Source organism: Bactrocera dorsalis, chromosome 4, assembly GCF_023373825.1.
Source record: "Bactrocera dorsalis isolate Fly_Bdor chromosome 4, ASM2337382v1, whole genome shotgun sequence".
Lineage (NCBI taxonomy): Eukaryota > Metazoa > Arthropoda > Insecta > Diptera > Tephritidae > Bactrocera > Bactrocera dorsalis.
In genome coordinates, this window is record NC_064306.1 from 54,990,757 (window position 1) to 55,015,676 (window position 24,920).

General features: G+C 38.3%; 1 protein-coding gene across 1 annotated transcript; it reads left to right on the forward strand.

Moving 5' to 3' along the window:
- The first annotated feature begins 17,962 nt into the window (after positions 1-17,962).
- On the forward strand, positions 17,963-24,584 carry LOC105228865 (uncharacterized). The gene is made up of 10 exons (XM_049456452.1): positions 17,963-18,856; positions 18,916-19,141; positions 19,200-19,621; positions 19,683-19,834; positions 19,906-20,122; positions 21,543-21,704; positions 21,771-21,959; positions 22,019-22,900; positions 23,938-24,161; positions 24,272-24,584. Exons 1-10 carry the CDS (start codon positions 18,026-18,028, stop codon positions 24,444-24,446), a joined length of 3,480 nt encoding a protein of 1,159 aa, XP_049312409.1. The 5' UTR covers positions 17,963-18,025; the 3' UTR covers positions 24,447-24,584.
- The last annotated feature ends 336 nt before the right edge of the window (positions 24,585-24,920 follow it).

Consider the following 24,920-nt stretch of genomic DNA (forward strand, 5'->3'; position numbering starts at 1 on the left):
ACGCTTACGCCTAAACAACGTTTACAAACGTTTAAGTTTTCTTCTGTAAATAATGTGTTACGCGGGCTTCATTCAACTTATAATCAATATAATCGGCCTACTGATAGTACTATTTGCAACACTATCACCTATCTTCGACCGTCCAGCAGAAGGAAGAAAGTTTAGCAGCCAAAGGCTGAACTGAGAATGTACACGAAGACCGTGGAGAAGAGGTATGTGTTTTACTTCTACCTTAAATCGTTAAAAAAGACCTTTTTTTATTAAAAGTTATGAAAAAAACTGATTTTTTTTTCAAAATTTTACACTTGTATTACTACTTGTATTATTCAACAACATGACTTTCATATCAGTTTTCCACCTTTTACCATTAAAATATGTAGAAATTCAATACCTGTGGCATCCCTTGCTCAGCATATATTTAAATCGATACCTTGCACGTTTAAAATTTTTAGTTTATCACTCATTTGTAATTCTGGACAAATATTTGTATAAGATTATCATATTTAAAAAATATTTATTTATAAAAAATATTTTATGTAAAAAATAACCTTCTCAATAAAAAGCAATAAAAAATTTACATTTCAACAAATCTTTTAGCTTTATTAAGCAAGTATTACAGCAAATTTTAGAATTACGTAAATGAAGCTACAAAGTGTTTCTCTAGATACTCAACTAATGCCCACACAATTACACTGCCTTTGTTCTCCTACAAAAACCCTGACGTCACTCATACGCCCCGTGGTATTGCTTTGGGCATTAAGCATATTTGCATAACTGACCCTTCTGCCTACATAATAAACCAAAAAACAAGGAATGTGTGGCAGTACTAAAAATATCATAAAAATGTTGAAAAGTAATAAAGAATTAGGTTTTGCCAAATGAAGCATTGCAAGTTTGCAAAACCAGGAACACAAATACATACTAACTTATTATAATATATACCTGAATAAACACATATATGTACATGTATATAAAAGTAAATATGGTTAGTGCATACATACATACATATTTTCTCCATATCCTTTACATCTTTTTAGCAATAAAAAAGCTTCGACTTATTTTGTTACTGTGCACTCTTTGGCTACCACAAACCCATTCCTTTTATCTGACTTATTTGTTTACGTCGCCAATTTCGCGTCATTTACATTCGCTTTACATATTTTTATGCCATTTTGTTGGCGATTTGCTGTAGTTTTATAGCTTTTAGAGTGGTCTGTGTTGGTGCGTCTAAAGTCGTGGTTTTGGTAAATTTTTTATTTACCATTTTATACTGTTTTTAATACCTTCAGACTTCCCTTTCGTTACGTTGTTGTTGCTGTGTCGTGAAGTTGTGGCCAAGCATTAAGCGAAATTTATGCATTTTTCTAGAGCTTTTCAATATTCTGGAATTATACAAGGGCTTAGTAGGGATTTTTTATGTGTTTGTGTTCAAACAGCTCCAGCCAAAAGCTCAGCTTCGTTTTGTGAAAATATCTTTTGGTGGCAGTGAAGAGTTAGTGTGTGCAGAACGATTTGTTTACTTTTTTCAAGAGATGCTTTGACATTACGGCGAAAATATTATTCTTACAAATTTTATAGAAAATATGGTACAATATTCGAGTACCTCACAGTCACCGATCCAAAATTGTTAAGTTTTGCTTGAAAATTCGTTAGATACCATGTGATCAAATTTGAACCGGACTGACAAATTTTCGTTATCGGATTTGAAAGGTCCTCCAAATGGATTTTTGGGCAATACAAGCATGCTAATCCTCATTTATGCTCTTTTATAAGCCTCAGCTGTGATGACTTGAATGTTTTCAGCCAATTTTGGCTGTTGGAGCACCATTTCCTGGATTGTTATTGCTTCTTGGAGATCTTATAGAAAATATTCGAGTACCTCTCGGTCACCGTTGTCCAAAATTGCTGAGGTTTACTTGAAAATTCGTTAGGTAACATGTGATCATAATTGAACCGGACTGGCAAATCTTTATTATCACTTTTAAAACGGCTCCTTTTGAGACAATATAAGCATGCCAATCCATATTTTAATTTAAATTTTATGGATCAATCCAGGTCAAATTTGATCAGATGGTATTTTTAGTAAATAAAATCACAAAAGCTCTTTCGATAAGCACAAAAAAGCTTCATATTTATTTCTAAAGATATTAAAAACATTTTTTTAAATGCTATCTCACCATCAAATAGCATTAAGCGTTTAATCGTTAAGAGCGTTAGCTGCTCTGTTTAAATTAAAATCTTCTCAATTTTCTAATTTAAAACGTTAATCTTAATAATGCAATTAGAATGTGAAAGCGAAAGCGTGAATAAATTTTTGCTTTGAAGTTTCCAACACCAAATCCACTTACCGGCACAATGTCGTTTATTTGTGTTCCACAAAAGCGCGAAATTCATTATTTAATGCGACAGCGCGTTTCAGAGTCAAAAATAACAACAATGTGCTCGAAATGCCTTCAAACCACAACGAAATTGTCGGAGCACAACGAACACGGCGCGTCATTACTTCGAGCAAATTTGAATTAACGCATTACCGAATGCCAACGCCACAACAGTATTCAGTGGAAATAGCACCACCCTACCGCGCCACACCATCATTATGCGAATGGGAGCGTGCAGGTTACATTGCCAGCTGTATTTACGAAAGCTTTCTACCAATTAAGTCATAATCCGCGCCAAGCCGTGCAGAGTGGAGAGCTGGTAAAATTCCGTACAGCGGAAGTCGGAGATTATTTGTCCGAAAAAGAAACTGTTGACGCACATATTTCGTTTTCCTCTGTGCTTGATGTGCCACCCAATGCGTCTTCATTACTTCCCACGAGTTGTTTCCTCGTGCTTTTGGCATTACTTTGTGTCGTCGCGGTTAATGTATTTGTCGGCGTCACGTCATGTCAATTTCGCGGCCGGTCACTTGGAAATCTGTCAGCTGGGAAAATAAAGTTTTCGTCCAAAACATGTGTGTGTGTGTATGGAGGCACAAAATTTGTCATAAGGAACCTGTTTCCGCTTTGCAAGTGAAAAAGTGCTTCTGGACAGAATGAAAGACATTAATAGAGCTTGAGTGAAAAAGAATATTAATCATTAGTTTTTTAGGCGTAGTTAATATACTTTGTCGTGTGTTCGATTTGCTTTTAAAGGTGCTTGGTATGAGTGATTGGCTGTAGCTCTTTTCTCCTTTTCTAAAATTCAGTAAAGTTTGGCAGATCTTTTATCTTCTTTGCTTGTTTTTTTTCTTCTACATTTTACTTTCTTAATCTAATCATTCGTATGTCATACTAACGCATTTATCCAGTCCTACCTCAGAAAATATTATATCTTACCTTGTCCTGTCCTTATCTGTCTTATTCTGTCTTGCTCTATCCTATCGTGTCTTATTTCATCTAATCTTTTCCATTCTATCCCATTCTATCCTATCATTACTAATCCTATCTATACTATCTTATCCCAACCTATCTTATTCTATCCTATTCTATCTTTACCATTCTATCGTATCGTATCCAATCCTATTCTATCCTATCCTATCCAATTCTATCCTATCATATTATCCTCTCTTATCCTATACTATCTTATCCTATCCTCTCCAATCCTCTCCAATCCTATTCTAACCTATTCCATTGAATTTTTTCCTTTCTTATTCCATCCTATCCTATCCTAACTAATCCTATCCTAGCTTATTCTATCCCATCCAACCTATTCTATCGAATTCTATCCTCTCCAATCCTATTCTAACCTATCCCATCGTATCCAATCCTGTCCTTAACTATTCCATGCTATCTTATCCTAACTAATACATACCATCGTATCCTATCCTAGCTTATTCTATCCAATCCTATCCTATCCCATCCTCTCCTATTCCATCCTATCACATCCTATCCTATCCTATACTATCTTATCCTATCCTCTCCAATCCTCTCCAATCCTATCCTATACTATCTTATCCTATCCTATCTTATCCTATCCTCTCCAATCCTATCCTAACTAATACCATCGTATCCTATCCTGTCCTTAACTATTCCATCCTATCCCATCCTAGTTTATTCAATCCCATCCATCCTATTCTATCCAATCGTATCTTATTTCATCCTATCGTTTCCTATTACATCCTATCCTATCCAAACCCTATACCTATCCTATCCTATCCTATCCTATCCTATCCTATCCTATCCTATCCTATCCTATACCATCGTATCCTATCCTAGCTTATTCTATCCCATCCATCCTTATCTATCCAATCCTATTCTATCCAATCGTATCTTATTTCATCCTATCGTTTCCTATTACATCCTATCCTATCCAACCCTATACCTATCCTATCCTATTCTATCATACTCTATCCTATCGTAGCCTATCTAATAGTATATCTTATCCTATTCAATCTAGTCTCATCCTATCCTATCCAACCCTATACCTATCCTATCCTATTCTATCATACTCTATCCTATCGTAGCCTATCTAATAGTATATCGTATCCTATTCTATATTACCAATCCAGTTTTAAACTATCTCATGTCAACAAGCCCTATCTTATACCATCCGGTTCAACCACAAAACATTTTACCATATCCTATGAGTTCTTGTCCTATCCTAATCTTTCACCTCCAACTCAATTCTATTCTTACTAATTCCATAACTTCTGTTTTACTCTAAACTGTCCTTATCGCCCCATATCCTACGTATCCTATTCTATCCGAACAAATTCCGTCTTTTCCTATGAAATGATACTCTATCCATCATCATACTTTCCAATTATTTTCTTTCTTATTACATATTTTAACCATGGATTCATTTATTTCCCGATACGATACGACAAATAGGATAATACCGTATCCTCTTTCTTAATCTTCAAATGCAGTTAAAGGCATTTTCAATATTATGGAAAAAATATAAAAGAAATTTAAGATTTAAACTGCAGCCATCTTCGCAACTCAACCAGCCGACTTTTCCACAAATGAGCCAGCCGCTCAATCCCACCGGCTTATTAACAATTCTGTGGAGTTGCGGTCAAGGTGCACGCAACCACAAAGTAACAAAAAGTTACGCCGAACGAATTTAAGTCAATCGTAAAAAAACAGTAGTCCCATTTACGCCTTTTAAGCGCTTTCGCTCTGCTTTAGCGTTGATAAAGCCCCCAGGGGAAATAACGCCACTGACCTCCTCTCATCGCAGTCGCATAATGAAGGTCCAGCGTGCAAAGGGAAACATTGGCTAGTGAAGCTGAAGCCCGCGGAGGAATTGGAGCATGTGTTTCCTCGTTGTAGACGCTTGCACGCTGAAGCGGAGGCGAGCAGTGCGTAGTTGCTGGATTTTGTTGGCCATTCACTTTTACTTTCTTCGCTTGTTGTTTGTGTGCGTATTTGATTGCTGCAAAGTAGCCTAAATGAAAGTGCATGAAAACAGTGAAATTGGTGCGCAGAAGAAGTGATTCGTTAACCTTTTCGCATTTTTTGCGTCCTATGAGTTTCACCTTACTTCTTCAGAACTTTGTTTGTGCCATCGTTTCAGGTTCTTCTTACCGGTTTGTTACATTTGCCGCACACATGACTGTCGGTAGTCGATATATGTCCAATGTGTGTACCTACATATCGACTCTTACCTAGTTTTTTGCTGCTCCAATTTAGTCGCACTAATGAATTGCATAAAGGTGAATTCTCGTACTTCTTTCCTCGTACTCTCTTTTATTATGGTCTTCCAAGTTTTTCTCTGCTATTTTCTGTTACGATTCTCTTTTTGCACATTTTTTCAACTTTTTTGAAATTAGCAGGCATTCCCAGGCAAATGAAAATAAATACCTTAAGAGCGAAAAAAGTTCCAGGTTCGTTATTTAGAGCTCAAGGCAAAATCCGAATTTTTGATGTTGAGAAAAAATTGCCTGTGGCATCATTGTGCGTAGTTATCCCGAAACGAAACTAGACATTTCCACGTGTCCGGGAATCCGGAGTTCAGCTTGTATTTGTCAAACTACTTGTGCCGTGATGTCTAACATTTTGTATGTGGTATGTGATCTCTTGAAGGTGTCGTCTACTTTCGCGGTTTGAAAAAATTAGTTTTTCGTAGACATAACTAGAAACATGCATCAATAAGTTCGGTATGTTTCGGTGGCACCCGGCTTTTTAGGAGAGCCCTCGGCCGAAAAAGGGAAAAATGAGCAAATCCAAAATGAAAACGATGCTCATTGTCTGTCCTGACTTTAAAGGCAGTTCTCAAGAAAGGGGGATAACAGATGGGATCCACTCCTTCAATGTTTGGAAATCGTGCTGGCAGTGCTTCATCGACGCAGAAGGAGCCTATTTTGAAAGTTTTCAATGAATTGTAATGAATGGTTCAATAAATTTTTTTAAATCGACTCAGTCCTATTACTTTTCGGACAGCCAAATAAGCAGTTAAGCCAGTGTAAACAATTTGCCAAAGATCTATGAAGAGTAAGCAAAAGAGGAAAAGCATGCGAATAAGTGTTTTTAAATTCATTGAAAGCAAAACAAATCGTGATCATTATGCAAAAAACTGTTAATTAATTTTTGACCTTAACTAGTTCCTATCTAACTTTTTTTTTAATTGTTGACCTTAGCTGGTTACCTAGAAACTTCAAAAGGAAGTGGTCCAAAAGTAACTAGTCCCGGAAGTAGCTAGTCCAAAAGTAACTAGTCCAAAAATAACTAGTTACACATGAAACTAGTCCAAAAGTAACTTGGCCATAATTAACTGGTAACAAATGTAACCTTTTTGGAAGTAACTAGTTTTTAAATTTAAAGCTTTGCTGCTTTATATTCTCTTCATTGTATGCTGGACGTCCAAAAATAAATACTGGGTCTCAGGATGGGTGATGTTGCGAATAGTACGCTCAGTAAGCCGATTATTTTGACCATAAGTTGAAGTCGAAGCGCCCGAAACACATTCTTTACAGAACGTTAATTTTCGTAATGAGGTTGAAGAATTTGTAAACTTTTTTCAAACGAAAGTAGTCTGAATGGCCGGTTGAAGTAGTCTGAATGGATTTCAAAATGGCCTGATTGCCTCTATCTGGAATACTATCCTTTTCTGAGCACTAGCGAATGTGCGTAAATGGTCCTTGTGGTTCTGGAAAAATTCGTCTCGTTATCCTGTTTACAAATTATTCCTCTTAAATCTATCAGATTCACGTGTTATAAAGAACAGAAAGGTAAACAGTTTCTAATCAATATATTCCGAGAGTTCCGTACAACCGAGTGCTTTCACCCAAACGAACGACATGACCAAGCCAGCCTATCCGCAGTCTCTTACTTTACTGAATTATATCAGTATTGTCTTATATCTTGTACAGCTCATCGTTCCATCGAATGCGACATCCACTGCCAATGCGCAAAGGACCATAAATCTTCCGCTTTTTTTTCGAAAACTCTTGAGGCCGACTGCTCGGATGCCGTGTACCATTTAGCAAGACATGAATAATGAGTGACTTAAAGAGTTTGGTCTTTGTTCGTCGAGAGGGGACTTTAACTAGATTTGGAAATCAAATTAGATAGAAACATAATATTAGCTGATATCTTTATAACTTTACGTTGATTCTTTCAACCTATTTCGTCTTACAATTAATAACTCAAGCAATGCAAGAGATAAAGATATTGATTAGTATAATTGGATGCTTTCAATATACGACCATTTTTTCATTGTGCAGAGTTGCCAATATCTATACCATCATCATCACCATTTCCTGTGAAGCATAGGGCTTCTATAGTCTCGCATTAAAACTATGATATACAGATATATCGGTATAATACCATTAGTGTGCTGTAACTTTCGACCAATAGTTCAGTTTAATCGATATTGCAGAAGGTAATCTGATAAAATATTCAGCGGAACAAAGTGCACATCGAAATCACGTATTTCAAAATTCTAAGCCATTCAACTAAACATTTTTGAACCACTAAAAAGAACACAAAATTTCATATTCTCGTATAGTAACAGTAATTTTCACGGAGAAAACTGCAAGGTTCTAAATTTTTTTTTTATATTTTTCTACGTGCACGTGTTAATGATACACCCGAGGCGTGAAAATTTTCAGGCTAAAATAATCAAATGCAACTTAAAATAACCAATAAAACTAGCAAGAAGGTATACAAGCTGCGAACAGCATTATCCCTACAATAACAGTAAAGAAATATAAATGAAGGCAGGATGAAATTGAAATTAATACAACAACACTACTGCATTGTGGGTGAGCAGCACACACCGGCAAAGTAACAATATGAACTCGACAATAATTGCTCACCAGGCACACCAACTGGCCAAACACCTGTGCGCCCAGACTTAACCGCTTCCACGCCTTCTCTTCCTGCCGCTTACCGACGCTCTCTCTCTCTCCGCCACACATGCAATCAATGCTTTCACTTGTTATGAACAAGACGAGGCAAAAACGTTTAGAGCAGCCACAGACTGGATTGAGTATAGAGTTGAGAGGAGCGATAGAGCGGAAAGAAGGCAAATTATTTCTACGAAACGTGCAACGGCTGCTTGCCAAACTGCGAATAAGTGAATATTCTAGTGAAGTAGAGTGCGCACCCAAACAAACATACATAATTACAGTGTATATCGGTGTATATGGCCGTATTTCAGGCGCACGTGACTACCACATTTTCTGGCATATCGAAAAGTGTCTACCTCAAAAACCGGAGCGAAAACAATATAGTCCTTTGTTTCCTTCGCCTGTTGCCACACCAACAACCACAAACACTTTGAGTCAGTGGGAGATTGTGCAACCAACTAACCGACTAACCTACTGGCTTCGGCTTGCACCTGCCCAACAACCGCCATGCACACGTGCAACTCCGCATTTACGAGCAGTATGTGCAACATAATTTATCGTGGAGCTCAGGCACAGCAGATATGATTATGTGTAAAACTCAAATGTACTCCAAAAGTGGCGAGAGTGCAGCGTGGAGAGTGCTTGCATAAATTGGGTGGATTTTAGTGCCACTATTATTAAATAAATTATCTATCAATATTTAGTATGCGCAAAGCAAAATTACCAATATGAGCGGCTGCCTTAAGTAGGTGAGTGGTGGGATAAATTTAGGACAGATTAAATGGAACTGGAGCTCGTAAGTGTTGCAGGAAGTTGATATTTGCTGTTCTGCTTTGTTTAGTTTTGATTAAAGTCATATTGTCCCGCAGCAACAACTTTCCAAAATTTCTTGAATTAGTTATTATGGAAGGATATCTCACTCTTCAGATCTTTTTATTGGGTCACCTTTGGAAATGAAACACAACCAAAATTTTCACCATTAAATAAATTATGAAACTGGATGTTTTCACTTCGGATCCAATAACAATTCAGTCAAAAGGCCCTCGTCCAAAAGGCCCTCGTCCAATACAGCGTTAATCTACGGTTCCTTTTCGAAACTTTTTCGAAAGTTGCTTCATGCTAACAAATGAGTAGATACTTTTCCAATTATTCCAAGAAAAGTTCATAAGCAAATACCAATGTCCTTATTCAAATACCATCAGATCAAATTTGACTCAGACTGCACTAACGAAATCCATTATAATCTGTTGCTTTGATTTCGGTTAATGTTTCGGATATGAAGCCAGTCAATGCTAAATTCAACCAAAAATGTAGCGACAACTTCCTGTCGGGTAGTGATAGCAAAAGAGATGTTTGACAAAGTAGCTAAGGCCCTAAAAATTCATCGAACGTATAATTACCATCAACAAGACATGGATTTATGAATATGACAACGCAATTGTCAAACAATCTAGTGAATGGCGCTCCAAAAATGAGCCGAAAGCAAACACAGTGGTAAACTACTGTCGGATCGTTGAGAATGTCATCAAAATAAGTATACTTTAGTTTTGATTTTGGACAGTTATTAATTCGATAGATATATTTTTTGACAATTGAGCCGTTAATCGGTTAACAGTTGAAAATATTTTTATCTAGGTGACCGCCAATTAAATTTTTTATTCGACAATATTGTGAAATGATGTCGTTCGTTTAAATTTTATTTTATTATTTCCATAAAATAATAAAAAGAAAGGGTTGCCACCTGTGTAAAATTAGTCCATACATTTTTTAAAGAATCAAGAACTAAAAACATTTTATTAAAGAAATTTTAGAAATATTTAAAAATATTACTTATGCAGGGTTGCCACCTTTTTGTCTATAACAGATTTAATCAGAAGAGTTAAGCGCTGAACAATTTTTTCCAAAGAAATTTAATAGAGCTTAGGTTAGGTTAGATGGTTAATCCCTCAGCGTGGCGGAGGAATCACACTTGAACTATTCGTTCAGTCCTTTGTGAAGCCAAATAGAAAAGTATAGAGTCTAGGAAATATCTATCGGCAAAGCACCCTGAATTTATCACAACACTGCTGAGGTGCCTTAAGTATATTTTAGCTATTTCACACAAATGTATGAAATCCGATGTGTTTTTGCGTTGTTCTGTTAAAAGTGGGACATTCGAGGAAAAATCTTGAGATGATTATATCTCAACTTCCTTCAAACAGCTAGTATAGCTAAGATTTTCAATCTTACTACAGGAACGCCGATGGTACAGTGTCCAGTTAAACTCCTTTAAGTATTGAAAGGTGAGCCTTGCTAAGAGCGAAGAGCTTCCTAGACCTCTTTCCTTTAACCCCAGGCCAGAAGGATCTTGCGACTGCACAGGTGGTTGTAGTTGACCAGCGTTTGCTGAGCTGGTCTATAACCCAACAATCCAGTAGCAAGCCACAAGAAGTCAACGGCACTTCTACCCATTCCCATTCTGCAGCTATTGAGACTGATTACCTGCCTTAGCAAGCTCATAGGGCTTGCAGTTTCCTGCAATATTACTATAACCAGGCTCCTAAGGCAGTTTAAATAATAAAGTTACTTGGTACTACAGATAAGAAGTCTGAACACCACTTCACCAGTTTTGAACGCACAGTCAGCGAACTTAAGGCTAATTGCGCTGCCCTATTATCAAAGTGGATAGTTGCTGCTCTAAAGAATGCTGCGCTCTGAAGCAGTAGTTCTACTGCTATTTTTATGAAAGCTATATCCGATTGGAAGACGCTGCAATGATGAAAAAGCCTAAAACTGCAGTTGACGAAAGTTCTCCACATTGTACTCCTTCCCCAACACCGATCCATACATAAAAAAGCTCACCGTTCATCCCATCGCATGCATTTAATATAGTTTACTGCTCAAAATATTTTTAAGAACGGTTGCCAACTGTAGAATATTACAGATAATAGGTAGAATAAATTGAGATATTTTGAAGAGTTGTTGTCGCAAAAATAATATTATACTAACGGGTGATTTTTTTGAGGTTAGGATTTTCATGCATTAGTATTTGACAGATCACGTGGGATTTCAGACATGGTGTCAAAGAGAAAGATGCTCAGTATGCTTTGACATTTCATCATGAATAGACTTACTAACGAGCAACGCTTGCAAATCATTGAATTTTATTACCAAAATCAGTGTTCGGTTCGAAATGTTTTTTATCGACAAATTTTGTTCAGCGATGAGGCTCATTTCTGGTTGAATGGCTACGTAAATAAGCAAAATTGCCGCATTTGGGGTGAAGAGCAACCAGAAGCCGATCAAGAACTGCCCATGCATCCCGAAAAATGCACTGTTTGGTGTGGTTTGTACGCTGGTGGAATCATTGGACCGTATTTTTTCAAAGATGCTGTTGGACGCAACGTTACGGTGAATGGCGATCGCTATCGTTCGATGCTAACAAACTTTTTGTTGCCAAAAATGGAAGAACTGAACTTGGTTGACATGTGGTTTCAACAAGATGGCGCTACATGCCACACAGCTCGCGATTCTATGGCCATTTTGAGGGAAAACTTCGGACAACAATTCATCTCAAGAAATGGACCCGTAAGTTGGCCACCAAGATCATGCGATTTAACGCCTTTAGACTATTTTTTGTGGGGCTACGTCAAGTCTAAAGTCTACAGAAATAAGCCAGCAACTATTCCAGCTTTGGAAGACAACATTTCCGAAGAAATTCGAGCTATTCCGGCCGAAATGCTCGAAAAAGTTGCCCAAAATTGGACTTTCCGAATGGACCACCTAAGACGCAGCCGCGGTCAACATTTAAATGAAATTATCTTCAAAAAGTAAATGTCATGAACCAATCTAACGTTTCAAATAAAGAACCGATGAGATTTTGCAAATTTTATGCGTTTTTTTTTTAAAAAAAGTTATCAAGCTCTTAAAAAATCACCCTATCATACCTTAGCATACTGTGAAGATATTTGTGGAGTAGGACGAGTGTGCACAACTCTGTAGCTCTCTCAAGGGAACTTCCGTAAAAAAACTTTTTTGATATACATAAACACACTGGAGAGACTTGAATCCAACAGTATGGCGCGGTTTAAATAAGACAATTTAACTTTATAAATTAGCAATTCCTTGTATTACCACCTAGGCTCCTTTGAAAAAGTCAAAATTAATAATCTTGCATCTATGACAGACTGAAAGTCCACAGCTTCTTTTTCACGATTATTTATTCCACATATGGACTTGTCTAGCCTTTTTATTTAACTACAATATCACCTGGTTCTTCTGCTGAAAAAGTCTGTTCTATGAATTGTTGGTCGATTTTATAGAAAATCATGTCATTATGCAGTAAGTAGGCTAAGTGACACTAGAAGGAGATCTAGAAGTGCTGCTATAAAATAAGTCGTAAGGCTGTTATACTCTATTCGATTTTATTCTATTTTCTATTATTCTATAAAGTACCAAAAATCAGACATTTTTCTTTCGATTTAATATTAAATATCTTCAATATAGTTTACTATAATACATTAAACTGCAAAATATCTCCAGTTCGAGTAGTTTTTAAATAATATATAAAATATTTTATCCACAAATAATAATATTTTTCTTTTCATTTCAGCACTTCACTTCCAGTGTTCATTGGTGAGTACACAGCAATTTAAATAAACATATCTATATACACAATTTCCTGAAACTCAATGCAAATAATTTTCTATGCAAATATGTTAGTAGTAAGCGAGCACACTATAATACATGAAATCACTATGCTATGAGCAAAAATTTTAAAATACTTAATTTATTCTTCAAAATCTATTTTGTCTCCCTCGAAGTAATATCTCCTGGTTCCAATAGGCTTATGCCAACGGTTTTCCGAATCCTCGAAACAGTTGTTAAATCAATTTCCATTAGTTTTCAATACGCGTAGCAATTCACGTTTATTGACTTCAATTGTCTCAAAACTGTTTCTCCGGACCGGTCGTTTTTGTTTGCTGAATACCCAGAAAACTTGACGACAAACTCACGAAGGAACAATACAGTATGCAACGGTGCATTATCGTGATGCAAAAACCAAGGGTTGTCGGCCCATAATTTCGAGCCTCCACTGATCATTCCGATATTCTAGTAATGCTAGTAAAATTCCTGAATGTGCTTAGAAAAAAAATTTCAATTAAAAGTCTTACTATTTTTTGCTCACAGTATGCATGCATTTGTATATTTCTAAATTGCACAAAAGTAATATCGTTTCAATGAAAAAATATCTAAATGTGCGCGAATAATTTTTAACGGCACAAATATTTCACTTTTCATTTTTCTAAAATATGATTTAGTGTTTAATATGGCGTTGCTAACGGAGCATAGTTTTGTCGCCTGCCAAAATATTTCTAATATTCCGTTACCGTTGAATGCGCACATGTATCGGATACCTGCATTCCATGTATGTGTGTGTGAGGTATATTTTTTGTATTTGTGCAGAAATCAATTATTTACACTCAAAAAAATGGATTGTAAAAAATTGCCAATTCGCGCTAAACGCCGGTGGAATGCAATTATTTATGCACTGGTGAGCATGCATGTTAGCATACCTACATACCATATACCGTTATGCAGGTCCATAAAGCGAAAAGCTTTGGAAATTTGGCGTTGCTATGACAACGCCGAAAATAATATTTAATTGAATTCTAGTATCTTTCCTTGTGAACGCTTTGCCTTTTCCCGAAGCCAAATAAAGAACTGGAAAACAATTTTGATGGAAATTAAAATGGGTACAAAATATCGGAAAACCAACGGGTAATTTAAATTAAATTTTTTTTAACAAAAAAATAAAATGGTAGAAAATTTTAAATTGTTTTCAAAATTATCTATCTTTAAAATTCGGAAAAAAGGCGTTTCCGTTAAGTAAGAATTTTATTCGAAATATTGGCGTTGAGAGATTTGAGTGACGAAGTTCGAACTTTGTTTGTTTTCGGATTTCGCCAAATATTTGGCGTTTGTATATCATATTTACTTGTTGAATATGGTAAATCCTACATTACAGTTGAAGTTAGGAGATACTTTCGGGTTCAATAAGCGCCAGGTGCGCCATTTTTATACACTATCGTAAAACCGTTATATCTTTGTAAGGCGTTTCATTGCTGTGTTCAAACCATTTGGTTCCCGCAATAAAACTACTTAAATAAGCAAGTGAGGATTGCACCACGACCTAGGGTCTATTGCACAAAAATAAAACTACTTATTTCCGTTATGCTTTTTGTAGATACACCTTTAAGGTTACGAGTATGTATCTGAAGAATTATAAGACTTCTGTGACTGGTTTTTAATGGGCCTAGGCAGTCACAGAGGAACTATAAAACCGTTTTCTTACTCCCTCCGAGCTTGCAGGTGCGAGAAGTGTTATTATAAAGAAGACCCTTTTTTAACGCATGTTCTCCAATTGGCCAATACCCAGTTATATAGGGTGATTTTTTAAGAGCTTGATAACTTTTTTAAAAAAAAAAACGCATAAAATTTGCAAAATCTCATCGGTTCTTTATTTGAAACGTTAGATTGGTTCATGACATTTACTTTTTGAAGATAATTTCATTTAAATGTTGACCGCGGCTGCGTCTTAGGTGGTCCATTCGGAAAGTCCAATTTTGGGCAACTTTTTCGAGCATTTCGGCCGGAATAGCCCGAATTTCTTCGGAAATGTTGTCTTCCAAAGCTGGAATAGTTGCTGGCTTATTTCTGTAGACTTTAGACTTGACGTAGCCCCACAAAAAATAGTCTAAAGGCGTTAAATCGCATTATCTTGGTGGCCAACTTACGGGTCCATTTCTTGAGATGAATTGTTGTCCGAAGTTTTCCCTCAAAATGGCCATAGAATCGCGAGCTGTGTGGCATGTAGCGCCATCTTGTTGAAACCACATGTCAACCAAGTTCAGTTCTTCCATTTTTGGCAACAAAAAGTTTGTTAGCATCGAACGATAGCGATCGCCATTCACCGTAACGTTGCGTCCAACAGCATCTTTGAAAAAATACGGTCCAATGATTCCACCAGCGTACAAACCACACCAAACAGTGCATTTTTCGGGATGCATGGGCAGTTCTTGAACGGCTTCTGGTTGCTCTTCACCCCAAATGCGGCAATTTTGCTTATTTACGTAGCCATTCAACCAGAAATGAGCCTCATCGCTGAACAAAATTTGTCGATAAAAAAGCGGATTTTCACATTTCGAACCGAACACTGATTTTGGTAATAAAATTCAATGATTTGCAAGCGTTGCTCGTTAGTAAGTCTATTCATGATGAAATGTCAAAGCATACTGAGCATCTTTCTCTTTGACACCATGTCTGAAATCTCACGTGATCTGTCAAATACTAATGCATGAAAATCCTAACCTCAAAAAAATCACCCGTTAGTAGCTGTAAACCTTACTAACTTTCCCCAGACCTGTGTAATAATTCGCCAGTTTTTATCTTGACATATTTTAGCCATATTTCTTTCGCTTTAGTGCTTTCGATTTTAAATTAAATTTATTCTGAGCTAATTGTTCAGTTTTTGTATAGAATTCCTTCTCGATTGACCCAAACGGACACGGTATTAGACCTGCCTCGTATTCGTCTAGAGGGGGTACTACCATAGACAACTTGTCTACTTATTTGTTTTCGAAAATGTTTTTGTGGCCGGGGAGCTAAATTACGGACAAATAGATTTGGTCCGCCAGTCCGCCTTCCTATACTCGTTTACTACACTGGAATTGACCTTCGGCGACGACAAGGCTAGTAGTGTTACTTGCTTTCTGTGTATCCCGATGTAGTTATTCAGTAGCACTCCCCAAGCATTCTCTATGTACTAGGTAGCCAATAAGAAAATTCTGTTTAGGTTTGGTAGACGGAAAGATATGGACGCAGCCCTCCTCTCCTACTGAACTTTTTCTCCTTTCACGTCTTGAGGGTATTCTCCGCTGGAAGTGATTATTGGAATCCAATTTTGCGAGGATAAAGTATGATTTTAGGTCATTGTTACTTCCGCGTATTCTCTATATATGTATGCATATACCAACTAATACATTTCTAAATATTATTTTTCAGTTCAGTATGGTATCTATCTGTTTTCCTGTGGGGGAGATAGAAATTCTATTGTATAAAAAAACACCTCCTTGAGGAGTCCCACTGCTTACAAAACATGTTCGTGACGCTGAACGGTGTGATGCCTATTTCTTTAAAGAAGAAAACACAGAAACTTCAAATTTAATGAGGAATGTTTATTATCATTCGAAAGAACATTCATTGGTATTCATTTTTGAAATGTTAGCCGCGGGTACGTCTCAGATTGTACATCCGTTGATCCAATTTTCTATGACTCGTTCGAGTTTTGTTTCAAGACAAAATCTGACGGTGTGATATCACACCATCTTAATTGCAAATCGACCGGCCCAAGAAGAAATTATCTACTCATCGAAATGTTCTTTCTAGAAATACATCGATCGATGGGATGCGTGGGAAGCGGTGCCGTCTTGTGAAACCAAAATGTCGCCGGGGTTACGAGCTACAATTTCAGTCATCAATTGGTCGGTTATTGTGGCGCGGTAACGGCCACTCTTGACGCTTAATATGGACCGATGATTCCATCGGCTCACTAATAGCAGCTCTTGAATCTCTTCAGATTGCTCCCAAATGTGGCAATTTTCCTTGTTTACATATCCTTTAAGCCAGAAATGGGCCTCTTCGCTAACATAATTTGGCCCGAAAACGTCTGAGCTTTTTAAAACAGAACGTGAGTTTTCTTTTGTCGATTTGTAAACGTTGTTCAGATGTAAGTATTTTCATGATGAAGTACCTCTACTTTGATAACCTTAATAAGTAAAGGGTACATTTACTCACTTTGCGCCCCATATACAATGTGTTCACCGGTATTAAGCCTTACGTGTGTTATCAAATTGGTTGGCTTTATATTAATTCCAATATATCTAGCAAGTCTTCTATCCGAAGTTTATATTCTCTGATTCGTCTTCTCGTCGTTACAATACTAAGTTCGTCAGCTCTTTCTATTCTCTCATTAAATATAGTGAAAGAGTCGTTGTTATCGGAAAGGGTATTTATAATAAGATTTATATATATAAAGATTGCCAAATATCGCGAGAAACAGTTTACCAGAAATAGTACCGGAGCAATATTCAATTAGGAAGCCTCTTCGTGAACCAAAATATTTAGTCAACCTCCACATACCACGTAGAGAAAATCTTGTTCTAGCTTGAGTCTTTTTCTATAAAGTCCGATTAAAAAAATAAGCGAGTCAAAAATAAGCTTAGAGTGTCTCATAGAAATTTGTCGGTTGACTAAACAATCGCTCAAAATGTACATTCGAACACACACGAAGACACCCAGGGAAGTTTTGAGAATAACTCCAGCAGGTTGTTGTACCAAGTTTTAATTTCTTTAATTTTTTAAATTTGTTATGTGTCTACTGGATTTCATCAGCGAGACTTGTGTAACTTAGAGTAAAGCAAGTCGAAAACCCGCTACAATCCGCGATAATCAACGCATCGTGTTATGAATGAAATCAAATCTAACGGGAAGATAAAGAGAAATAAAGATGTAAAAATTGCAAAGCAACGCAAGCAAAAGGATATCCCCTATTTATTTACATCTCAACAACAAGGTAACCATGGTCGGGAATGTTGCTAAGCTTTTTCGCGCTTCCTGCAGACTATCGATCAAATAGTTTTATATAACTACGTGTAGAGACGCTATTAAAGACGCTTTCGCAACAGTTTACTGCAAATTAATAAATTAAATATGAAATTCTTTTTGAAAAAATGTCTGCGCAAAAAGCCCGAAGAGATGAAACCGGGCGCCATACTGGACGCCGTCATTTCACAATCTTCGCCAACGGCCAACAAATGTCTACTTTACAAGCTCGCAGACTACAAACGTGGCGGCGATCTCATTGATGCACTCAACAGTGGCGGTCTGGTCGCCGTGGAGCAACTGATACGCGAGCAATTCGGCATCTTCATGTATAATGATGGCAAAGGGCAGGTGATTAATCGCGCTGAATTTCTACGTTGGAAATATCGCGATCACACTGAGGTAACCATACCAATTGAGGCATCACTCTCGCGTCACGATCCACTTGGCAAGTGGGAGGACCACAAAGCCTGCTGGCAAATGCAGTTTCGTGGCGCACTTGGCGAGAGTCTACTACATGTGCTTATCATATGTGATTCCAAGATACACACGAAGTTGGCGCGTGTACTGATACGCGTATTTCCGAATCTCGCACAAGATGTGATGGAAGGTGAGGAGTATTTGGGTGCTAGTGCGTTACATTTGGCGATTGCTTACAGTAATAATGAACTGGTGGCCGACCTTATCGAAGCAGGCGCGGATATAAATCAACGTGCAATCGGTAGTTTCTTCTTACCACGTGATCAGCAGCGCCGCAATCCAGCTAAATCGACGGACTACGAGGGTCTTGCTTATTTAGGTGAGTATCCGCTGGCTTGGGCGGCTTGTTGCGCCAACGAAAGCGTATATAATCTATTGCTGGATTGCGGCGCTGATCCGGATGCGCAAGATTCCTTCGGAAATATGATACTACATATGGTGGTTGTATGCGACAAGTTGGTGAGTTCGTTGCTTGATTGGTTAAAGTGGTACTTTATAAATAATCTCATATTGTTCAGGACATGTTCGGTTATGCGTTGCGTCATCCTAAAACGCCAGCCAAGAATGGTATTGCTAATCACAGTGGCCTTACACCATTGACCCTGTCATGTAAATTGGGCCGCGCAGAGGTCTTCCGCGAGATGTTGGAGCTTTCTGCACGTGAATTCTGGCGTTACAGCAATATCACTTGCTCGGGCTATCCGCTCAATGCTTTGGATACTTTGTTACCAGACGGACGCACAAGTGAGTTCCTGCCAAAGTAGATCTTCACAGATATTTTGAAGATTTTCGTTTTCTTCAGATTGGAATTCCGCACTTTTTATTATCTTGAACGGCACCAAAGAGGAACACTTGGATATGTTGGATGGCGGTATCATACAACGTTTACTGGAGGAGAAATGGAAAACCTTTGCTCAGAATCAATTCTTAAAGCGCCTACTCATTCTGCTTGTTCACTTGCTTTGTCTCTCGGTCTCGGTTTATATGCGTCCTGCACATGTAGCCGACGATGATGAAGACGAGGTAGTTGCAAGTGGCTCCACTTCGAAAGACGTAAAAACGCTTGAGCTCGCAGAGGAGACGGAAGACGAAAAGTACGATGTGCAGACTATAGTGCGCTATTGTGCAGAGTTTGGCACGATTGTGGGCGTCCTCAGCTATGTTATCTTCCAGCAGGGCGATGAGATAAAAAATCAGGGACTACCGGCGTTTCTTAAGCAATTAGTGAGTTCGGTTGTTTGTTCAATTCAGAGACGTTGTATCTAGTCACTTCTAATACCTGCAGACCCATGCACCAGCCAAGGCTATATTTCTTGTTTCTAACTTGATGATTCTCGCCTGCATACCTTTTCGATTGATGGGCGATACAGACACTGAGGAAGCCATACTTATTTTTGCTGTGCCAGGTAGCTGGTTTTTATTAATGTTCTTTGCTGGGTGAGTGAGTGCTTTGTGTGATTTAGTAGTTTGTTCTAAAATTATTTTGCTCTTCTTATGTTTGCTCTTAGTGCCATTCGTTTGACAGGTCCCTTTGTGACCATGATTTACTCTATGATAACTGGTGACATGTTCACTTTTGGCATTATTTACTGCATTGTCTTGTGTGGCTTTTCACAAGCTTTCTATTTTCTCTACAAAGGACATCCACAGATTCAGTCGACTATGTTCAATACCTTCCCGAGTACATGGATGGCTTTGTTTCAAACAACACTAGGTGATTATAATGTAAGTTGGTTAGTAATTAATGAAAATTGGGAAATATTAGTGGTACATTTTGGAGGTTAAGATAGTCGCTAATACTTTCAGTAAGGTTTACATCTAATATTCGAAACGTATGTGCTCCGAAACTCCAAGACCTCAGTAATCTTTCCCCACGTTCGAATAAACTTGCCATACGTTTCTAAATGGTTTTATAAAAAACTTTTTGAGTTCTTTCAAATCCAGCTGTCCAATATTTGTTAAATTGGAACACTGAGAGCCGTGAAATATGTATATCCTGCCTCATCCCACTGAAGGCTGGGCATTCGCAAAGATAACGTTCCAGCAAGTCATCATCCTTCACGTATGCTCTGCATTCCGCCGAATCCACTTTTCCACTTTTTGGAAGGTGGGATCTTGGCGGTAGGTGTGTTGGTAGCATTCCAAGGCCTTAGGTTATCCGCTGAGGTCTATTGCTTCAAACAACCTTTGAAGAAGCTAAATAGCGTCCGAGACGGTCAACTCGTTTGGCTTTTCGTCTCCTGATATTCGCGTATGAAGGGTACCCAAGTGGTAACAACCGAGTTAACTAACGAAACGTTTGAGACTTTGAACTGGCGCTACAGATAGCTTTTATCGCCACTTGGCTGTACACTAAAAGATTTATGGACTTGCTGGTTTCAGCTGAATCCCACTTGGCACCCTCTGTTATGCTAACAATGTGGGGATAAAAGAGTGAATTATTGTCATTTAGTTTGAAGCTAGTTTCTGAGGATAGAATAAACCTGTTCCGGTTTCTTTTTCACACTTTGATCTAGAACCTTTGATTCATTCTTTCCTAATGAAGATTGAAAGCATTATATTTAATTTCTCATGGATCTGCATTTCTCGGTCACATTACCAGTCTAGCCCGAGTTCTTTAATAAGTTTGAGTATAATACCATACCCCTAGAGCCGCCGAGCCTGACGCCAATGGCCGTATTACCCAAGTTCTATAGGTAGAATTCAGTGGCTTCAAAGAATTTATCTTAGCTCATTCATCTGATTAAGGATCAATTTTAAAGGGAGGATGTTTCCAGGCTCTGAAGCACTTATAACTAAGAAATGTTACGAAGGAACCAATAAAATGGAACCGATTATTTGGTCCATATATTCTGTGCATAAGATAGTATCCCATAGAACAATTCTTGAAGAGACGACATTGGAATTAAGACGAAACTTTTAACATTTCAAGCCTTTATGTCTTCTATGTTTATGTATAGAAAAAATTTCTCTCGATATAACCTTTCTATAGGTTATTATTTCTGCTCTTTTTCGTCACATTGTCCAAGCTTTAGAAGTAGGAGAGATTATTAATTAGCTCCTGAGAGAAATCATTTTTGAGTAAGACTTCTCTCTCAATATATTTTTAATATTTTTACGTTTATTCTCTCAATTCGATCTCAAGTATCCCGACTTGAATAACACAACGTATCCGAACTTATCGAAGACAGTGTTTGTAATCTTCATGATTTTTGTGCCCATACTTTTACTAAATATGTTAATCGCCATGATGGGCAATACATACGCACAAGTGATTGAGCGTTCCGAGAAAGAGTGGATGAAACAGGTAAAACTTTAAACTTTACCAGAGGATAATATATATTTATACACAATCCTTTTCGTTATGGCTTAGTGGGCCAAAATTGTGGTCACTTTGGAACGTGCTGTGCCGCAGGCCGATGCAAAAAATTATCTGGAAGCCTATTCCATACCACTCGGACCGATAGATGATTCCGGTTACGAGGTGCGCGGTGTAATGGTTATCAAGAGTAAAGCGAAGACCCGTGCCAAACAACGCAAAGGCGCTGTATCAAATTGGAAAGTGAGTTGAAGACTTATTTTGATTCAGCAAAACTTGTATAAACCACCGTAATCTTGCAGCGTGTTGGCCGCGTAACGTTGAATGCTTTGAAAAAGCGTGGTATGACGGGTGAGCAAATGCGACGCCTGATGTGGGGACGCGCCTCCATTTCCAGTCCGATTAAAATTACCAAAAAGAAGCTTAAGGACCCTTACAATTTAAATCCACAAAGTGATCTCACCAACGCTATGGATATGCTGTCCTTCGCTAACGATCCAGCCTCGAGTTCAGGTCTGCAATTACGGACTTCACTCACGGACGCTGGTGCCGATGGGAAGACTACACAACAACAGCAGCAAAATCAACAGCCCGCACCTGATCCCTTACGCGATTTGATCTTTCTTGCCGATCGACGTCCTGAAGTACATGATCCACAATACTTTGTCGGTCTACAACAGTTGGCCAATCAAGCCTTAGATTTGGTAGAGCAGACAATGGGCATGCATCCGATACCGACCCCAGCCACGAATGCGTTGCTTTTGTCGGCAGCAGCGGCCACAACAACCGCAGGCGCTGTAACTATACAAACAGCAGGCACTGTTGTCCCAACTGCTCAGACAACAACAACCGCAGCTACAAATAGCGCCGCGGCAGCAGCAGTAGCTGCGCCTACCGATGATTTGGTTACGCCGCTCAGTGCAAACTTGACCACACTCTTCCAGGATCCGAAGGATGTTGTTGATCCACAAAAGTTAGAGGAATTCTTGAAGATGCTGGCCGACATCGAGACGGAGGAGAGTGATGGTGGAGGTAGACCAATTTTGGGTAAACTGTCGCTTTCGCGTCGGACAAAGAGCGCCTTGTCAAAGGCTCAAATTAAAAAGGAATCGATTGGTGGTAGTCCACTCAAGCTGATTCCTTCAGTGTGGTCGCATAATTTACCACAGCCGGAAGAAGAACCGGTGAGTTTGAGTTAAATATTTATAATAGAAAGGAATGGAAGGGAAAGTTCCTCAAGGCGGCTGAGTTTATGAAATTATTCCTATATATTTCTTTGTACCTTCATACAGAGATTTTTATATGACTGATCTGGAGATGGGCGTAATTTGTGTGCCATTTTCGAGTTCGAAGAGTTAATTCGCCTGAATTAATTACCAGAGCTTTCGTTATATAGGATAAATTTTTTGATATAGTCACCAAAGATTCTTGCTATCACTATGTATATCTTAATAGGATTAGGTTATGATAGTTTAGGTCGCAGTGTTGATCCAAAATATGTGGATCTTACTTAAACAGATATTCGTCTTTTGTAATATCGATAAAATTCGAAATGAGGAACACCTGGTCTTCATAGATCAACAAAGTGTTTTGAGCTCACGAAGGCGGTTAATATCAATCCAATCCATTTCTTTAGGTTCTCTTAAGATATTTCTATCTCAGTCTGGGAATGCTGGATAATAATAATAAAGCAACAATATGATTCATCCCGCCTTCATCTTTAAGGCTTGGTTAAAGAGCTTCAGATAAAATGTTTAGCCGCGCCGTGTGTGAACCTATTGGACAATGTTTGACTGGACCAGATAAGAGCAAGTAGTTTAGAGGACCTCTTACGTTTCAGTTTGACTGGATCTGATAAGAGCAAATACTTCTTATGTTTCAGTCTAAGCCAGAAAGATCTCAAAGTCGTACAAATACTGGTTGTTCACCAGCGCAAGCCAAGCTCACTGGAGATCTGCAGGTTCAAAGTTAGAACAGAAGAGGTCATCGAGAAACCGGCACTCTTCCAATCGAACGAAATTGGTGTAAACATACCTTTCCTAGCAAGCTCATAAGCTTTGCAGTTTCCATCGGTTTGAAGATTTTGCTAAGCCCTTCAACCCAAAACCTCTACCCAGTATAATGTTAGAAAGTTTCCTAATATTAGGACATTCTTGGAAATGACTCCATCAAGAGCTCACATGCTTCTAACGTACTTATTTTCTAACCCTACAACTTTTAGGAATTCAATTTCGAAGCCGCACTGGCCGAAGAGCACACACTCACCATCGAACAGGAGGCCGAGGTGGAAACGGAAACCGGCAATGAGCGTGACGACAGCGAAGACTGCCCAACCGTTGAGGAGGTGCATGCGACAATGAAACAATTTCACCTGCGTAAGCGGCAATACCAGCAGGACGACGCAGCGCGACGTGCAAAAAGCGCACGCATCAAGCGCAAAAATAGGTCAGTAGCGATAATGAAGCATTTCCAGTGTTTTTCTAGCGCATTTTGATTTTGCCAGCTGAGGCAACAAAATTCACTTAAATTTCCCGTCATTTATTCCATACGCACAGAATTTCGCCCGAACAGTCCCATGACGCGGACGACGGCAAATCAACACACCCGCGAGGTGCCTCAGCGCCAGGCCGCAAGCAAACGGTGAACGAACGCTTATCACCGCCCGATCCGCTGGAGCCGTGGAGTACGCGCGAACTGCAAAATATCAACAAAATATTGGCGCGAAAGTGAAAACGCAAGCGTACACACACATGCACACATTAATTTTGCAAAATACCGTATATGTATGTGTATTTGTAGTTGTAGTGGAAAATACAAAATTGCTGTAAACCGTTAGCTCGTTTATTTACGGCTTTTTGCACAGTTTAATTTTTGGTTTGGAAAATTTGCCGACGCCATAGGTGTTATTATTCGTGTGTAACGGTGAAAATTGCAGTTTTAGCCAGAATGATGGCAAAAAATTGTGTATTTTTGGTAATATAACGGCACTTGCATAAATGTATTTGTTGAAACAAAAATTGATATTTTATGCGCAAATTGGTGAAAAAACACACTTTCATGTTAACGCTGACGTTTCTGTCACACGATTTTGTTGTTGAAAACCCAAATACATATGTACTTACATACAAACACTTTCATTTGCGCCAGCCTGCAGTATATAAAGGGTGTTTTTTCTGAGATTTGCAACTTGTGCAAAATTTTTTG

Excerpts from the sequence above, each read along its gene's own strand:
- LOC105228865 (XM_049456452.1), top strand. The coding sequence starts at position 18,026 with ATGAAATTCTTTTTGAAAAAATGTCTGCGCAAAAAGCCCGAAGAGATG. Across the intron at positions 19,622-19,682 it reads CGGCGTTTCTTAAGCAATTA|ACCCATGCACCAGCCAAGGC; the intron begins GTGAGTTCGGTT and ends TAATACCTGCAG. Across the intron at positions 24,162-24,271 it reads CGCATCAAGCGCAAAAATAG|AATTTCGCCCGAACAGTCCC; the intron begins GTCAGTAGCGAT and ends CCATACGCACAG.